Consider the following 20,382-nt stretch of genomic DNA (forward strand, 5'->3'; position numbering starts at 1 on the left):
ACATTAAGACATCTTGCTATGTTTGTACATTAGGTCTACATTAAGACATCTTGCTATGTGTATACATTAGGTTTACATTAAGACATCTTGCTATGTGTTTACATTAGGTTTACATTAAGACATCTTGCTATGTGTGTACATTAGGTTTACATTAAGACACCTTGCTATGTGTGTACATTAGGTTTACATTAAGACATCTTGCTATGTGTTTACATTAAATTTACATTAAGATATCTTGCTACTTGTGTACATTAGGTTTACATAAAAACATCTTGCTAGCTAGGGTTTACATTAGGTTTACATTAAGATATCTTGTGTATGCATTAGGTTTACACTAAGACATCATGCTATGTGTTTACATTAGGTTTACATTAAGACACCTTGCTATGTGTGTACAATAAGTTTACATTATGACACCTTGTTATGTGTACATTAAGTTTACATTAAGACACCTTGCTATGTGCGTACATTAGGCTTACGTTATGACAACTTGCTATGTGCGTACATTAGGTTTACATTAAGACATCTAGCTATGTGTGAATATTAGGTTTGCATTAAGACATCTTGCTATGTGCGTACATTAGGTTTACATTAAGACACCTTGCTATGTACGTACATTAGGTTTACATTATGACAACTTGCTATGTGCGTACATTAGGTTTACATTAAGACATCTAGCTATGTGTGAATATTAGGTTTATATGAAGACATCTTGTTTTTTGTGTACATTAGGTTTATATTAAGATATCTTGCTAAATTTGTACATAAGACACCTTGCAATGCGTGTACACTTTGCTATGTGTGAGACACTTTGCTGTGTGTGTTTATTAGGTTTACATTAAGACACATTTCTATGTGTTTACATTTGGTTTAAAGGAACTTCAGAATCTATAATGGTCATTCACTCTTATTTACGATATATATATTAGATTAATTAATACAAGCTACATTGTAAGTCTAAAATATACAATTTACAGGATTTGCATTAAGAATTTTTTGTATTGGCTTAGTACTTTTGTCCTGTGCAGATTTAACACATTTTAAAGATATTTTTAAATGTATGTGTACATTTCGGAAGGCATGGTTTAAAAAACTTGTCAAAAAACCCTTAAATCTGAGAACCTCCGCAGGCTTTGTTCCTTGTGTCATCCTCCAGGTCTCAAATGCCTTTCAAGAATCCTGTCTTAGATCCGCCACTGGTTGAAAAAGTAAAGATCTCCACAGAGGTGATCAACAGCCGGGCTAAGTTCGATAACTCCAAAAAAACTGTTGCCAAAATCCTATTTTAATTTAGTAGATAATTCGGAAAAATATTTGAAACAAAATGTTTAATCTTAAAAAATGTAAATTTAAAATAAAGTGAGTATAAAGTTATTGTAAATGATATATACATGGTTTTAAATGGCACAATGTTCAATTAACTAATTATTCTGCACTTTAGAATCACGTCCTTTGCCTTTAGATACAATTTGGTTTAAAGTTATGGGGTAGTTCACCGGTGCGTTTTACTGAATAGTATTACATACGGTAATCCGATGGCTGTTTTGTGTCCAAGTAGTCTAAGTTTTAATCTATTGGTATGTGCGATTTTATTAATCTTTTTAAACTTTCTACGTTAAATTTTCTACAGTCGAGTGTAAAGGGAGTTTTCAGAAATATTAAACATTTTCTTTTTGTACATTTGAATCAACAAAACGTAAAACTGATAATTGCAATTTTGAGAAAAAAAAAATTGAAAATACGATGCACATTTTGAATCTGAAAAGCACGCGTTAAGGTATTGTTTATTAAATGAGAGTCCTTCAAGGAGCCCCTTTTGGATTAGTGAATTGAACAGAAACATTTTAAAGGATTTTAATCTTGTGTATTGAAGACTTCGTTACACAGTCAAAATATATGAACTTCGTAAACAAAAAAATTGGAACAGAAACGAAAAATATGCGTCACTGTGGAAAAAGCAAGCGACTGCACAAGAACTTAATTAGATTTGCACCAGGAAAGCATCCGTACCCCAAATGTTAAAACCAGGTAAACTCAACATGCTCCATACCTCGCTAGAGGTTCTAGCGAAACAAAATAAACTCAGGCCTCGGACCCAGCAGTCCCAGAGACACGAAGGAATTCCTATACTTCGGAAACGAGAACCCTTAAAAGCAGTCAGGACTCCCTTCACGAGTGAGGCATTTAACCCGTGGCCAGAAGAGGAGGAAAATCGACCAGAAACACCTTTTGTGAAAACTAGGCTTCAGAGGCAATTGCTGGGTAGCGGTGGCAGCCGGAGCAATGTCCCAAGTGAGACGGCGGATTTGTTCGGGAATAATGGCATGTACAGGAGACAGATTGGGCTGGAGTCGCCCACCCTGATATTGAGGTCCTCGGGGCGAACAAGCAGCCGAGGAAAGAATAGATGTGGTACTCCTGTTCCATTTGGTCAACCGTTAACAAAACTGTGCTGGAATAATGCAATTGGTAAAATATTACTATTCTATTATATAGCTAATAAATTGTCTATAATAAAATACAACCAATAAATCTAGAGAATTTTAGCATTCAATATCTTGACGTTTTATTGAAAAAGTTTTTTTACGTATACTTATTTTCTTGTATGCCCGAAACATTCCGAATACGAGCGTTTAACTTTATGTAACAGAATTAGAACTTGCTAGTAATTATAAAAACTTGATAAAAAAAATAATTTTATTTTCGTTATTTTTTCCCGCAATCATTAATAATATCAATAGCTTATAATTAATTCTACAATTGTGCAAAGAAACCATATTGTTCACCTATATTGTATAGAAATAAGGAAACAAAAATTACAGAAACTATGACGAAATCTTGAAAGTTGGGTGTTATTGCAAACGTATTACATTTGGGGATGTATACTATTTAGCAATTTTGGCGGAAAGCAGAGTCCGCTAACTCAAGTACATCGCTAAATTGTCTTGTATATCATACATTTATATTTATTTAGCACATTCAGATGGCGCTAATTCAAATCAACGCTAAATTGTGGAAAAATAAATTTCCGCCAAATAACGTACGCGCCAAACATAATACATTTACAGTATTTGGAATAATTGTTTGAAACTTTAATTCTAAGTAGCATCATGAACAAATATGTCTTTTATTGCTATTGCTATATGTATAACAATTAAAATTTGACGTGTAACAATTTGTAGAAGACGAATTTAGTGATCTCAGCGATCTGGACGACGCACCACCAGTTCGACAAACCAACACACCCAGACGGTCGACCCCGAGCCGAAAAAGACCGGATGTGAATGATATTACTCTATCTGACCTAGAAATGGACAGTGCTTTCCCGCCAAAAACACCAGAGGTGGTCAATCTTACTCAAAAGGTCCTACATCATTATTTTCATAAGAAAATGAGCAGCACACAACGGATTTTCAAGTGGTTAGCTGACTGCGAGGAAAAATCATCGGGCTCGACATTACCAGCGCATTTACCGGATATCACAGTTACATGCAGGCCACACTTACAATCACCTTTATTAAACTGATATAGAGTGTACCTGTTCTTCTGAAAGAGCAACCATCGGAATTATGCATCTGAATTCAAGTTTGATGATTATTGATTCCAAACCAAAATGTCATTAACGTCATATTTTCCAGCATTGTAGAAAGCTTGTCATCCTTTTGCGTAAGAGTATGATTCAGCAAGAAGAGAGAATGACTGAGGCATACCTTCTGAGGTTTAATTCTTGGTCCATGTTTTATTTCAGTAGAGACTGAAGACTTAGAGTCTATTTATCATTTAGTTCAGATCAACAGAACTTCAGCGTATCAAATAGGCGTCGGAACCAGGCCGGGGACTAAGCACCGCCACTTTTTGCAAAAATGGACATAATATGGGTATTACAAATTTTGGCATTGCCCCCATACACGTTTTTTTTTAAATTGAATCTTTAGGCTTGCTTCCGACGTCTATATGTTGGTAGATTTTCTATCGTTATATTTTCGACAATATAGGTAAACGCGCAATAAGAGATTGAAATTGACGACAAGATATGAAGAAAAGTTAAGATAATGCTAGAAAAAAAAAGATTTTCTAGTGCGAGTAAATAATCTTTTTATTCAAAAATTTTCGGATGAAGCTTGGTTAGAAAGGTGAATTACGAAGTGTATTCCAAACCTTTTGCACTTTCGCCCTAATTTAAATGGCCAGATCGATTACTTCTTAAAGTAAGTTTAAATGGCCAGCTTAATTACTTAAAAGGTCAATGGTGCACGTAAATATCACTGCTTATATGCAAGTGATTAATTATATCCATAATTTACATGAAATGTTTTCATGTATTTTTTTTTTACTGTGAAGATTAACAGAATAAAGAATGGTGTAGATAGTTAGACAACATTTGATTCCTTGCATTCGTTAGTTTAAATATATAATACTTTTTTTTTCGAAGATAAAACTTTTCGATTTCGGTTATTTCATTTTTATTTTATATTAAACTTTTGAAATCAGTTAAGCGGTTACCACGAAAAAAGGTAGTTTGCAAGGAATAGGGGAAAGTCTTTAAATTCCTGGGTTTGTTTTTGTTTGTTACAGTGTATTTGTTAAATTGTTTTCAATATGTTGTTATTTTTATGCAAGGTTTGTTTGCCAATGTTCTTCCTTTTTTGTTGTTGTTATAATCAAGAACACAAAGCATCTGTGAAATTTTAAAAAGAAAACATTATAACATTTAACATTATCAAAGGTCATACAAATAGACTAGTCAAAGAAGGCATTTTGGTGTGTGTCAATGTTTTTATTAAGGTCAGCTAAGAGTCTGTATACAGAATCTCTTATATAATTGTTCATATTCTGGATATCTGATGCATCAAACTGTAATTTTGTATTTACATATTATATATACTGTTACTAGTATATAGATGTACATGTATATAGGTGTTTAAACTAATTTGTTCAGGTATCTGTAATGAAATAGCACTTGTTTTTTAAGGCGTTATTCAGTAATAAATTGCTTTATATTGTTTTATAGCTAAAAACGAATTTATTCGGTTATGTATTTCATGCCTACATATCAGACAATTTGAAAAATAAATCATGTCAACAACCCACCAAGATGAAATCAAGTCTTTGTTTGCTTACTTTGACTTTACGTCAGGCATTTAACTTTTTGAAATCGAAGTTAAATCTCATTTTCAGGCCTTATAATCAAGGAAACTAGTATAACAGTAGAATGCAAGCTTTCCAACAGTGCATTTTGAAGAACAATTGCGCATTGAGACAAAACAAAAGATTTTTATTTCATGTTAAACATTTACAAGAATTGATATATTGATTTCAATGTTACAATGTTACATGTTCTAGTTAATGGGATACATTCTAAACAGATTTGTTATCCCACAATGGGAAACCATCAGCAAACAAATCATTGTAAACATTTGGTCATCGGATGACACCTTACCTGGCCTGTATAGACAACTAACTACTATCGAAATAACATGATATAATCGAATTTGGGCAGCAAATATGCTTCTTGAAGCTCCGGTTCTTGACAGTACAAATTTACTGAGCGATCATACTTGAATCAGAACAGAGTTAAAAGCTAGCATACTGTTACCAGTCCTTGTCATTGAGACGTTTTCTGGGTGGGAAACTTCACATGTTGGGATAGCAGCATGTTGTAATTTGTGACCCTCTTGAGGGGTCCAGAGCATCTTCGTTATTGAGTCGCTCGTATAAAACGGACCCCACTGAGCAAAGCAACTTAAAATGATGGAGGGTCTTTCTGATAGTGACCTGTCCTGGTTAGAGAATTACATAAAGTCACAACAAAATGACAGTTTGTCTACCAAAAATAAAGAAAGGAAGCTTGATATTCCGTTTGGACTAAATTTTCAGGAGTTTCACAATACTGAAATATCTCTGCCGATCTATGGGTACGTTACACCTGTGTTATGTGTGATTGTGTTAATAACCAATATTCTTTTTGTGACCGTCTTTGCCAAACTGAAAATGAACTCCCCGACTCACTTCGTGCTTCGCTGTATGGCTGTTGTTGATACCCTGACTATTGTTTTGCCTACACCAACATATATCTATGTATACACCATGAAGAACTATCAAGAATTCATTCCCTTTGAGGTTTGCTATGTTTGGGAGTATATGACCGTTTATCTTCCGACGATCACGCATACAGCCTCGATTTGGTTGACAACACTTCTGGCGGTACAAAGATACATCTGTGTATCGTACCCTCTCAATGTCAGATTATGGTGCGGCATCAAGAGAACTTATTTCTTTGTTATCTTTATTTTCATACTGGCTACTGGCTGCCACCTGAGCAGATTTTTTGAATACCAATTTATCAAAACCAAGGTCCCATCTCTTTTGGATCCCAATAAAGAAGTAACCACATGTTTTCGGTCACCCTCGGACTTTGTCCATGGTGTGTATGTCGTTGCCTATTCGTGGGTTAGAGCAGTTGCTGTGAACATTGTTCCATGTTTGGCAATGATTGTCTTCAGCACAATTATGTTAGTGAGGATTCGTGTGGCAGAGAAACGCAGACGCACGATTCGGCGCAGAAGCACTTTTGGTTCCGGTGAAAACGAACCACGTGACAGTCGGATCACCACATGGTTGGTTATTTTGATTGTAAACAGCGTATGTATTGTAGAGATGCCCATTGCAGCCTTTTACGTGATGGTGGCTACGAACCTAACCAGGGGAGAAAACCCGATCTCGGAGAATTCTCACACGATCGAGATTATTCTGAATTTGCTCGTACAAGTTTCCTATCCGATACATTTCGTGTTGTATTGTACCATGAGTGAAGGGTTCCGCTTTGCTCTTGTTGGAATGTTTGTCAAGACGTGGAGAAAGTTTCAGCAGATTATTGGTAACAGTGATGAAAACAATGGACGAACCTCTAGGTCAATATCTGTTGTGTCCTCTGACACTAGAAGTGTGATTTTTAATACAATCTGATTAAATGTACAAGTGCTGTCTGCACGTATAATATTGAAGATAAATGTCTCTAGTCATCTTGATAATGTTACAAAAATGTACATGTATAATCATTTAATCTGTTCATAATAAAATGTAATTGTTGATTTTTTTTTACCCTTTCTCTTTTTGATCTTATAAAATACAGTTTCATATATCAAAGATGGGGAAGTAATTATTATCATTTAAGGAATGTCTCCCAGATTGAGTTTTTCTGATGAGGAAATGACGTCAGAACAAAAAGTATCATGTTCTCCTTTATTGGTTCTCATGGACTGAAAAATAAATTGGACGTTTATTATGAATAATTAATTTTAAAGATAATTATATTCTTTTTAGGCAAACGAGTAAAATAGGAAATTAATTTCGTTATTGTATATTCAAAAAGATTAATTTAAATAAGCTTAAACAGATTTATAATTAATTAAAGGCTAATTTTAATGCAGCGATAGCACAAATCGTCTGCATTCTATTCACAGGTAAACAAACAAATTTACACTCTGGTGCTAAATGGAACAGCGTTATCGCAGCATGGTGACCTAATTCGTTTCTCTATAGAGAAACGATCAGTCGTATTTTAGAGCGGCTACCACACATAGTAGAATAGAAAAAGGTCCTTGTTGTCGTGAATGTTACAGAATAACCTCCGAATTCTTTTCTCTATAGAGAAACGATCAGTCGTATTTTAGAGCTGCTACCACATGTAGTAGAGTAGAAGAAAGTCCTTGCTGTCGTGAATGTTGCAGAATAACCTCCAAGGTGGAGAAATTTTGTTTGAAATATACCGCTAACGCCTTTGCTTTTATCTTTCAAACAACATTTCTCCACCTCGGAGGTTATTTTGCAACATTTACGGAAACGCGGACTTTATTGCTTAAATATTCATGATATTGCCATTTACATCCTCAGAAAACATATTTTTATATATATTCGTACAATGTATATTGGGGGTATATAGTTTTTGTCGTGTCTTTCAGTCTCTCTTGCTATCTGTTTTGTCTGTTTGTCCGCAAAAACTTTAACTTTGCCCATTACCTTTGATATAGTGGAGCTATGACTTTCATATTTCACATTTGTATTCATTGTGACAATAGCTTTCTTCGGGTACCACCATATTTGACCTTTTGACCTTGGAGTTTGACTTACTTTTACACAAAAATTCCAAACTTTTATTTTGGCTATATCTTTTGAACAGTAGATACCAGGACATTTATACTTCACATATGTATTTTTGTCGAAAGACCTTTCATTGAATACCAACAACTTTGACCTTTTGACCTTGACCTTGAAGATTTCCTTACTTATGAAAAAATCTTAAACCTTGGTCATAACTTTGATTGGTAAGGGCCAGTGCTTCCATACTTCACATGTGCAATTCTTGTGAGAAGACCCTTTATTGAATACCAAGAACTTTGACCCTTTGTCCTTGACCTTGGAGTTTGACATACTTTTAACATGCAAACATTGACCATAACTTCTAAAGGGTTAAGGCTAGTGCTTTCATACATTACATATCTAATTGTTGTGACAAGAACTTTCATTTGATATCAAGAACTTTGACCTTGACGTTTGATCTACTTTTTAAAATTTTAACCTTGGCCATAACTTTTGAAGAGTAATGGCTAGGGCTACCATACTTCACATATATATTCTTTGTGGCAAGACCTTTCGTTGGATACCAATTACCATGGCCTTAACCTTGGAGATTTCAGTACTTATAAAAAACTTTAACGTTAGCTAAGGGATAGTGCTCTTATACTTCATTTATGTAATCCTTGTGAGAATTCCCTTTACTGGATACCAAGAACTTTGACCCTGGAGTTTGACTTACTAGTACTTTAATAAAACCTTGACCTTAACTTTTCAAGGGTTGGGGCTAGTGCTTTCATTCTTTTCATGTTTTAATCTTAGTAACAAGACCTCTAATTGGATATCAAGAATGTTGACCCCTTAACTATGGAGTTTGACCTACTTTTTAAAAATCTTTTGAAGGGTAAGAGCTAGGGCTTCCATACTTCACATATGTATTCTTTGTGGCAAGAACTTTCATTAAATACTAATTACCATGACATTTTGACCTTGACCTCGGAGATTTCAGTAAAGGTAGTGACTGTTCCTTCGCCAAGCGCTCGGCACTAGAAGTGAAAGTCACGGGTCTTTCGGATATGACCTTAAAAACGTAGGTCCCGTGTCACGGTAGGCGCTGGCACGATAAAGAACCCTCACTGCTCAATGGCCCTGAGTGCCGAGTATAGGTCTAAATTTGCAGCCCTTCACCGGCATACGGTGACGTCTCCATATGAGTGAAAAATTCTCAAGAGGGACGTAAAACAATATACAATCAATCAATCTTACAATTTATTGAATTCAGCACATTTCAGGAAGTTTTCAAAATTTGACTTTTGTGGGGGCAAATATATGCAATATACCTGGCACATATAGTTCTTTGCATCTAAGAAAAGTTTAATCTTCAGTATGCTGCCATACGGGGGCATGAGTGTTTCACAAACACATCTTGTTTTTAATAGTATTTGACTATAATTCCAATCTTAATTTTATTTATTGATTCCCTGTTTTTTGATTGGACGAGAACAAATTCAAGAAAAAGTTTACACATCGATGAATTTTTCAATTAGAAGTACTTTCTTGACCTAGCTTCTAGCTAGGCTGTTGTAAAAACAATTAAAACAGATACTTCTAGTCCGTTTAGCTTAATTATAATTGCAAGAAACTTGAAATAAAATAAATTCAAAACAGGAGATAAACAGGACTGATAGACGGGAATAATTATGTTTATGTCACTGTCGGATCACGAGTGTGAATTAAAAAAAAAAATTGCTGATCATGCTGTCATTTTCTCGATGTTCCATATCAGCTCAGTTGGTACCGTATTGTTGTGATAGGGAAAAGAAACGTACCTCAGACTCCTGCCTTATCAGCATCAAATTCATATATTTACATATCCTACAGATCCCATATTCTCCCTAAATCTTTGAACAAACCAGAGCAAATCGAGGACGTCGTCGGTCTGCAACTTTCGCTGTGACGTTGTCGTTAGATCTATAATGTCAACATTGCCATGGTCAAGGACGAATTATTCTGGAGAATACGCGTATTTACGATATTTGTTGACTTAAACAACATTCAATGAGTTTTTATAAGTTTATTTATTGATTGTTTTGACAATTTAAGTTGGATTTTATCGATATTCATCTTGAAAATGTGTCAAATTTGCGGCATAAGTATTCCTACGCCGTACAAAATAACGGATTGTATGGCGGCCTCAAAGAGAAATAATTTTGATAATTCAAAAAATTAGAAATTGGAATTATAAGAATTAAACGTTCTTTTTTCAGAATTTATCGATGTGTAAACTCTGCCTTTTTACTCACAAACTTTACATAAAAGTGCTTCGCACTTTTATTCAGTTTGTGAGTAAAAAGGCAGAGTTTACACATCGATAAATTCTGAAAAAAGAACGTTTAATCCTATAAAGGAAGAAAAAATAAACCCATACCTAATAATACATTTATAGACACTTGACGTTACTTTTTTTTCTTACATGTATAGAAAAATTATAACCCTAAACTAATAATACAATAACTACACTACATATTATGAGGTACGGGTTATTTTATATATATAAGAAAAATAAGAAACGTCAAGTGTCTGTGTACGAAATGATTCCTTTTTCAATATTCATAGGGCTCATGGTGGGTGTGACCGATAGGCACCTGAATGTATCTAACCATCTGTTTTTGTATCAAACGGGAAAAACCCACTTCCCTGAATGTTCATGATAAATTTTAAAAAGTACAATAACAAGAATATGTTCGCTCAAAGTGTAATGTAAATGGAGTTTACTAAGTTTGAATTTGGCGCCATTAGTTGGCAGGTCATGTGACGTCCGCTCTTAGGGTATATAAACGTCACAACGTTGGCGTCAGACATTCAGTATTGGTTTGGCTTCAGAAGCAAAAGGTTGTGTAAGGTAAGGAATTATAGGTAAGTCAACAGTTTCCCATAAGAGAACGTGGATCAAGCATCCTTACTCTCGCGGGAAAAGCTCGACTAGTCCTCAGTGGACAAACATTTAAAAAGAATAAGTTTCTTTAAGTGTTAAGTGTTGAGTAGCCGAGTACTCATTTGTTGAGCACTCGTGAGAGCGGAAGGTTTTACTCATTAGTTGAGTAGTATTCTGAGTATTGTAAGTTTGTATATAGTTAGCATATCTTAGGTAGTATATTTTTTATAGTGATTTTTAACAGTGATTTGTTTTGTTAGGTAATTTAGGGTAATCATTTTATTTTATATGAGAGGAACTCGTATCGCCTTATTTGTATATTTTGGCAGGCGATTATTTTTAAGTATTATATTTGAGTCTCGGTCTCAGTTTAGTGACTGAGGAATCCAATTCAGAAGAAAACACGTTACATAATTTTTGGTGGCAGTGGTGGGATCTTCAAGACTCGGTTTTGTTTTCTAAAGATGGATAAGAGTTTGGAAGAAATACAAAACGAAATCACTGCTCTTGAAGGACAAATTGAGCAGATAAGGATTGAGAACTCATTTATGAGAGAAACTGGTAGAATTGGCCATTCGACCCCTAAGACGACTCATGCAGTGAGTAATCCAGTAGATGGGCCTGATTCTGGACTAGCTTCGGGGCGTCCTTCCGAGTATGCAGATTTCTCGGGAAGTGAGACTAGTGATCAAGAAGAGTACAGTGGGACCAGGCCTAAAGTTAGATTCTCAACAGCAACAGCGGAGCTGAGAGAAGAAGGAAATTTGGAGTCTAGAGTGAGAAACTCAGAAGAAAGGAGAAGAACAAGTAGTTTGGAGGAGTTCCCAAAGCTGGAAGAAAATGAGAGTCGCCCATATGTACCGAGAAGAGAAAACGGCATAACGATGAGGCAAAATCGATCACGTGAGAAGAACAGAACAAGTGATAAACAAGGACCGAAATCCGACTCAACAGATAAAGCACCGGTTAGTTCGTTTATAAAATCAGCTACATTCGATGGAAGCGGATCATGGCTAGATTACAAATCTCATTTCGAGGCTTGCTCAGAACTAAAACGATGTACTAACAAACAGAAAGGTCTATACCTTGCGGTTTCGTTAAGAGGTCAAGCACAAGGGATACTAGGTAATTTGAGCACCGGTGCTACTCACGATTACTCAATCTTAGTGAAAGCACTAGAGGAAAGATTTCTTCCTGCAAATCAAATGGAATTGTACAGTCTATGCTTCGCGAGCTTACTCAGCTAAAGAAACACAGTGTTGTAACTCATGAGCAGAGAAAAAGTTATGAGAAGAATTCAACAACCCAGAAGCCCAAAGGTCCTATGTCTCAACGGACTTGTTATAGGTGTGGAAAACGTGGCCACATAAGTCTTTATTGTAAGAAACCAAAACCCAGCCAAGACAACAGAGGAAACAAAGGGACGGACCATTACTCAAAAGATAGACCTAAGGATTCGGAAAAAGGTAACAGCAAATTCTCATCTTTGAGTACAGAAGAAGAGAAATCCGTTCAGAATAAGGTGGGAATTAGTCGTGACAAGAACGAAGCAGGAATGTTTATTAAGGCGGTAGTAAACCATCGTCCAGTTAACTTACTGGTGGATACTGGAGCAACAATTAGCATCCTTGCGTCCTATGTTTATGAAGAGTTGAAATCGTCTCTCGATTTAACAGAACACACAAATGACATATTGTGTGCAAGTGGGTCAAAACTTAAAGTAGAAGGAAAACAACTGTCTCGGTTACATTCGACAATGATGAGGTCTACTCACAGCAAATGACAGTAGCTGATCTACAAGTGGATGGTGTCATAGGATTAGACTTCATGAGGACCCATTCCTGTGTAATTGACGTACACAACAGTAAACTAAGAATTAGTGAGAAGTCCTACACGCTATTCTTCGAAGGAAAAATTGGTTGTTATCGAATAGCAGTTACTGAACATCTGAACTTACCCCCAAGAAGTGAAACAGTCGCAATTGGTCGCGTGTGCATCACCGGCAATGAATGTTTACCTGAAAAGACTCACATAATTGAGCCGTCCGAAAAGTTTAAGGGTGAAGATCAAATGTTGCTTGGACGAACACTTACTCATGGAACTAAAGACGTACCTATACGAGTACTCAATTTATCCGATGATGTAAAGCACATATATCCTGGAACAATAATTGGAATGATGACTCCAATAGACAAAGTCATGAGTACTCAGACAATTGTGAGACAACATGAGAAATTGCCTTTATTCTTGAAAGATTTGTTTGACAGAACAGTGAAAAACTTGACTAGTGAACAAGCAGTGCAGGTTAAAGAATTTTTACTCAAACACGCGAGCGTTTTTGCATCTTCAGAAAAAAAGATCTCGGACGAACTAATATCGTAAAGCACAAGATCGATACTGGAAATGCAGTCCCAATAAAGCAGCCTTTGAGAAGAGTACCTGTACATTGGCAAGAAGAGGTCGACAGACAGATTAACGACATGTTAGAGAGAAATGTGATTCATCCAAGTTCTAGTCCCTGGTCTTCGGGAATAGTGTTAGCAAAGAAGAAAGATGGCACAATGAGGTTCTGTGTCGACTATCGACAACTCAATGCTGTGACAGTTAAGGATGCATATCCACTGCCACGCATTGATGAGTCGTTAGACTACTTAGCTAATTCTCTTTGGTTCAGTACCCTGGATTTGAGCTCTGGGTACTGGCAAGTTGAGTTGGACCCTAAAGACAAACCAAAAACAGCCTTTTCAACGAAGAAAGGACTTTATGAATTCCAAGTCATGCCGTTTGGTCTCAGTAACGCACCAGCAACGTTTGAGAGACTAATGGAGACAGTACTAGCAGGCCTACAATGGCAGATATGCTTGATTTATTTAGACGACATAATTGTCATCGGTAGATCATTTGAGAACATGCTAGAAAATTTGAGCAAAATATTTGAGAAGTTGGAAGGGGCAGGTTTAAAACTCAAGGCCAAGAAATGTTCGTTATTTGCAAGAGAAGTAGAATATCTTGGACATGTCATCTCAAGCAAAGGTGTATCCACAGATCCACTAAAGGTAAAAGCAATTAAGGATTGGCCTGTACCTACCACAGCAACTGAGGTTAGGTCGTTCCTTGGTCTTTGTGGTTACTATCGAAGATTCATCGAGAGGTATGCAGAGAAGGCAAAGCCACTTACTCATCTGACTGAGAAACACAAAAACTTTGTTTGGAATGAAGACTGCCAGGAAGCGTTTGAGAAACTGAAAAAGTCTTTGATGAATGCACCCATTTTGATCTATCCAGATTTCTCAAAGCCTTTCATTCTCGATACCGATGCGAGTAACAATGCTATCGGAGCGGTTTTATCTCAGAAGAATGAGAATGGAGAGCAAGTTATCGCTTATGCAAGTAGAACTTTGTCTAAACCGGAAAGAAAATACTGTGTCACTCGTAAAGAGTCAATTGCAGTTGTTTACTTCGTGAAGTATTTTAGGCATTATCTGCTTGGAAGAAAGTTTACAATTAGGACCGACCACAGCTCACTGAAATGGCTGATGCGGTTTAAAAATCCAGAAGGCCAGTTAGCTCGATGGATCGATGTCTTATCAGCTTATGATATGGATATTGAGCACAGACCTGGAAAACTTCACCTGAATGCAGACGCAATGAGTCGCATACCATGTCACCAGTGTGGATACCGAGAAACTGAAGAAGATTATGCAGTTGTGATGAAAGCCACAGAAGTGAAAGACAAAGAGCAAAATTTGTCAAACTCCGAGCTTCAAAGACTGCAAGATGAAGATCCTGATATTGTTAAGGTTAAACATTGGTTGACTAAAGGTGTTAAACCCAAGCACAAAGAGATAGCGGGTGACAGTCTGTTTGTTAAATCATTACTCACACAGTACGACAGGTTAGCCTACAAAGACAATATCCTATTCAGGAAGTGGGAAGACTTTGAACTGAAAACTACAAAACTCCAAGCTATTATTCCGATGAGTTTGCGACGAACAGTACTCAAGTTCTGTCATGATAATCGTTCTTCAGCACACTTAGGAGTAAGAAAAACCATTTGTAAGATACGTCAGTCTTACTATTGGCCCGGCTTACAACGAGATACAAGGTTATACATAGCTGGGTGTGAGCAATGCTGCAAGAGAAAAGGACCAAATAGAACTAAACGAGCTCCAATGCAGTTACTTGAAACCGGTTGACCAATGGAGAGAATAGCCACTGATATCTTAGGTGAGCTGCCAGAGACAACGAACGGAAATAGATATATTCTAGTTATATCAGATTACTACACAAAATGGACCGATAGTTATCCAATGCCCAATATGGAAGCTCGTACCGTTGCAAAGATTATGGTGGAAGAATTCATAGCAAGATTTGGCGTACCATACTCGATCCACTCTGACCAGGGTCGACAATTCGAGAGTTTGTTATTTCAAGAGATGTGTAGCTTACTACAAATTGAGAAAACTCTCACAACGCCATATCACCCTCAGTCTGATGGCATGGTTGAGCGTTTCAACCGAACGTTGTTAAACATGCTAAGTGCATATGTGAATGAGAGACATACAGACTAGGATGAGCAGCTTCCTTATGTAATGATGGCGTATCGTTCATCAGAACATGAGACGACAGGATATTCCCCAAATTTCCTGATGCTAGGAAGAGAGACAGCAACTCCTCTCGATATCATGTACCAAAAGCCATCTACTATAGATAAAATACCACAGTCAAGATGGGCCTGGGAACTCAAAGAACGTTTAGAAGAAGCACATAATGTTGTTCGTGAGCACACAAATGCTGAAATGCTTAGACAGAAACGGTATCACGACAGAAGATTACAAAAACGGTGACCTTGTTAATGTGTACTTCCCTAGACATAAAAGTGGTCTATCGCCAAAACTAACGAGCTATTGGCATGGTCCATTTAAAGTTATATCCAAATGCTCCGACATAAATTACAAAGTGAATTGCGGACCAAGAGGAATACCTCAAGTAATTCATGTTGATCGTATGAGACCAGTACGATCGCAATTAATTTCAGGCGAAATAGAGAATTTACCAGAAGTTTACACAGATTCAAATGTACAAAATGAGTCAGAGAGTATTGAACAAAATGAGTCGGATAACTCATCTAAAGTTGATCATAGTATACGGCCAAAACGAACAAAGCAGTTACCAACATGGTTAGCTGATTATGACACAAAATGGTACTAAAGCATTTTTAGTCAATGATTTTTTTCTATTTGTAGAAATCAATCATAGTTAACACCAAAACGACGCCTTGGAAAGAGTCTGAAAATTGTCCTATGTGTACATTTTCATCGACGAGTCAAGACCTTGCTTAATCATGTTTTAGAGTGTGGGAAGAAACAGCAAGAAAAGCAGTTCAAGTGTGATAAGTGTCCATATGTTTCACTGAGAAAAGCCAATCTGAACAGACACAAGAAGTGCAAACACCCAAGTGAGAAAACGGAGCACAATGAGAAGAGACCGGAAGGTATTGATAGTATTCGTAATGAATTAGAGATCTCAAGTGACAGTGATACCGAAGAACAGAATTTAGGAAGCGTTGTTTCTGAAGATAGTGTGATGTGTGGTGATGAGGAACCTGATGAATCTTCAGCTAAGAAAGATCCAGTGATTGAGAAAGGACAGATGCAGGATTCGCTGATTCTGGGGAGGGTCGTGAGAAAAAGAACCATGCCAGAAATATTTATCCCTGCAAAGAAATCTAAGTTCCAAGCTGGAAGTACAAGGGCAACGCTTGTTTCTGACGTGAGAAGCTCAATCCCTAAGCCTCAAGCTGATGCGATTGTACCTTCTATTCCTGAATCTTCCGATGCACAGTCTGTGAACAACGAGGATAAGACCATGAAGAATATTGCCGTACAGACTGAGCCAACTCAGTACAGCAGAATTGAAAAGACTGTTACAACAAAAAGTGACGATGGAACCATTAGGGTTAGTCGTGTTGTAGAGGAGGAAGTTGTTATCAAACTGTAATGGGACCAATATTTTTAAAGCTAACTCAGTAAAGTGTATAGATAATAATCATATTTGTTTCTGAGATAATGTGTTTTATTGTACATTTTTCTAATTCGATTTACTCATTGGTAAAGAGAAATTTCCTTTGAGCAGTACTGTATATTGTATTGTACATTGGTATGTGATGAAAACTTTTTGACATAATTGAGTTATTTTGAGATAAATGCCAGAAATTGTTTTTGAGTTAGATTTGGTATAAAGAGTTTAGTTAAGTGATAGAGATTTTAAGAATTTAGAAATGCTGGACGCATTCCTCTTAGGAGGGGGTAATGTAATGTAAATGGTGTTTACTAAGTTTGAATTTGGCGCCATTAGTTGGCAGGTCACGTGACTACCGCTCTTAGGGTATATAAACGTCACAACGCTAGCGTCAGAACTTTCAGTGTTGGTTTGGCTTCAGAAGCGAAAGGTTGTGTTAGGTAAGGAGTTATAGGTAAGCCGACAGTTTCCCATAAGAGAACGTGGATCAAGCATCCTTACTCTCGCGGGAAAAGCTCGACTAGTCCTCAGTGGAGATATATATAAAAATAATAAGTTTCTTTAAGGGTTAAGTGCTGAGTAACCGAGTACTCATTTGTAGAGCAGTCGTGAGAGCGGAAGGTTTTACTCATCAGTTGAGTAATATTCTAAGTAGTGTAAGTTTGTATATAGTTAGCATATCTTAGTTAGTATTTTTTTGATAGTGATTTTTATCAGTGATTTGTTTTGTTAGGTAATTAAGGGTAATCATTTTATTTTATATGAGAGGAACTCGTATCGCCTTATTTGTATATTTTGGCAGGCGATTATTTTTAAGTATTATTTTTTGAGTCTCGGTCTCAGTTTAGTAACTGAGGGATCCAATATAAGAAGAGAACACGTTACAAAAGTACTGAATAAAACAGATGTTTATCATATTTATATAGGCATAAGAAACAAGACACGATGATTTAAATTGCATTTAACATTTTACATGCATAATAATATCGTAGCAAACAAAAACTATATAATTAGTCCTCATGTCAATTACTGTAACATTTTGTTTTTGATATATTGTGTAATTATGAGGCTCTTTTCTAAACTAGCAATACTGATGTTGTGGAAAAACCAATCACAGTCAGTAAAGATTTACAGATATACACAGGTCGACCTGATACAGAATATGTTAGCTTGGTTCTAAAAGTAAAATATAAACTGAAAAACAAGTTGCTGTCCTCTAAAAAAAGGACTGCAATACGTGGACCATATGCATGTGTTTCTAACCGAAATTCAATTTTAAAGAAAATTTCTAATTTTTTTTTTTCATCTGCAAACCCTTACTGGGTGTTATTTGTCCATATTTGTAATTTTTTTTGTAGTATTAACTAATATTTTCCGAGTTTAATTCATTTTTTTTAAGTCTTAGGAGAAAGATTTCAAAGAACTATCCTCTTTTTCTAAACCTGTGGCACGATATTGGGTCTCCTCCAAAGACAAAAAATTTATTGTATCATCTGTCCTTAAGGCTCATAAATGACTTTCTCTGCGTAATTATATAATTACCCAACGTCTAAACTTTGATAAGAAATAAAATTGCAATTGATTGGTTGATTGATTGTATATTGTTTAACGTCCCATATGGAGACGCCACCACTTGCCAGTGGAGAGCTGGCACTCAGGCCATTGAGCAGGGAGGGATCTTTTTCGTGCCAGCACCTACTGCGACACTGGACCTCGGTTTATACGGTCTCATCCGAAGGACCGGTCTCCACGTCACACTGTGGGATTCGAACCCGCGACATATGGATCAACTCCTTACTTCGCGGCTCTAGAGAAGACGCTCTAACCACTGCGCCACGCGGGCGACAAATTGCAATGGAAAATAAAAAAAGATAATGCAAATATGTAAATGGACATTTTATATTTGAGATGTACATGTAGGTTAAATCTTCGATCAAATTGAAAATTGTCAATGGGTCGTATTTGTTGATTGTGCTCTATTTTCTCCTTATTTGATTTTTCCTGATCGTCCCTAAAATAAAGTTATAAAATATAAAATTAACATCAGGAAAAAACTCATCGTGGAGAATTGTATAGGATTTCCTGTATTAAGAACACACACAACGTACTTCACAAAATTTTAATCTGCTGGTTATTTTTCAGGATACTATCAGTTTAAAATCAATGAACCTTTAGATTTTCTTAGATAATAAAAATGCAACATCTAATCCTTTTTCTTTATTCTTCACTCAAATATTAACAGTAGTGAAGGCGAAACTTCAGAAATACTGTGCAACAATATATTCGTGAAATGGTGTAAATCAGATGTGGTTATACTTTAAAACAATTCCAATTAAAGAAAATTTGAAAGCGCAAAATTTTACCAAAATCACCAGCATAATTTTTTTATAACTCTATATACAACCAACCCCCCACGATAAATAAAAGTTCAGGCCTTTTGATATCATTGAAAGCTGCTTTTTCAATAAAAATGGAAGTGATTAAAATACGAGGGCTGTTCAATAAATAATTTAATAAATTTCGGTGCTCAGAAAGAAGCAAAAGACTTTTTTCAATGATTAAATTTTAATAATTTAACTTAAATATTCTCTTTCAATTAAAACACGTTCGTAACATTTTTATTCAATTTCTGATTATTTTTAGAACTCATTTTTGAGTATGGCCCTTTGTATAGTCCCTGTGGGTTATAGCAGATCCTATGATTCCTTGGACTTGTTTCTGCTTTCTTAAAGGTGTTTTTTTTTAAGTTTGGAAAATGAACCAAATCAAAGAGTGACAGATCTGGCGAATATTAATGTGTGACAAAATATTACCCTTCGGTTTATCCCTAAAACTCCTTTAATCTTCATGGCTTGTGGATTTGGACGCTGTCATGAAGTAACTCTAACTTCTTCCTCTCAAACACCTTTCGATGTTTTGGCAAAAAAGTTGCTTTCTAGACTCCTCCAGAAATTGGACTGCCTTCCCAAATAAGACTTTGAACAACAGGACCGCTAATATTTAAGAAAATGGCATGTAAAACTGTCTTTTTTCTTTTGTAATTCTTTGCTCTGTTCAGACCTTTGCTGTTTTTGTCAAGTGCATCTCATTGTAAAAAGTAATTAGTAATTCAGAAGTGATTAAAGAATTCGAAAATTACACGATCAAATTTTAAGAAAAAAAAAAAATTGAATTGTATTTTAGAGGAACTGTGAAGATTAAGTCCGCATGTGGTACATGTATATTCGACATTCATTTCCCACGATAAATTAAAGTTCGGGCAATTTGACAGAATTGACAGCTGCTTTTTAATACAAATGAAACTCGTAATTTAGTTGCCCAGTCATTCCTCATTTCAATATATATTGTTTTGT

General features: G+C 36.0%; 2 protein-coding genes across 2 annotated transcripts; both read left to right on the top strand.

Moving 5' to 3' along the window:
- The first annotated feature begins 1,937 nt into the window (after window positions 1-1,937).
- On the top strand, window positions 1,938-3,738 carry LOC134237205 (uncharacterized). Its single transcript, XM_062719308.1, has 2 exons — window positions 1,938-2,469; window positions 3,183-3,738. The coding sequence occupies exons 1-2, from the start codon at window positions 2,016-2,018 to the stop codon at window positions 3,524-3,526; spliced, it is 798 nt and encodes a 265-aa protein (XP_062575292.1). The 5' UTR covers window positions 1,938-2,015; the 3' UTR covers window positions 3,527-3,738.
- A 2,010-nt stretch (window positions 3,739-5,748) lies between these two features.
- Window positions 5,749-6,966, top strand: LOC134237206 (sex peptide receptor-like). Its single transcript, XM_062719309.1, has one exon. The coding sequence runs from the start codon at window positions 5,749-5,751 to the stop codon at window positions 6,964-6,966; it is 1,218 nt and encodes a 405-aa protein (XP_062575293.1).
- Window positions 6,967-20,382: the final 13,416 nt, after the last annotated feature.

This window comes from Saccostrea cucullata, unplaced genomic scaffold (assembly GCF_032062105.1).
Source record: "Saccostrea cucullata isolate Sc308-1 unplaced genomic scaffold, CSIRO_AGI_Scuc_v1 ctg1558, whole genome shotgun sequence".
Taxonomy (NCBI): Eukaryota; Metazoa; Mollusca; class Bivalvia; order Ostreida; family Ostreidae; genus Saccostrea; species Saccostrea cuccullata.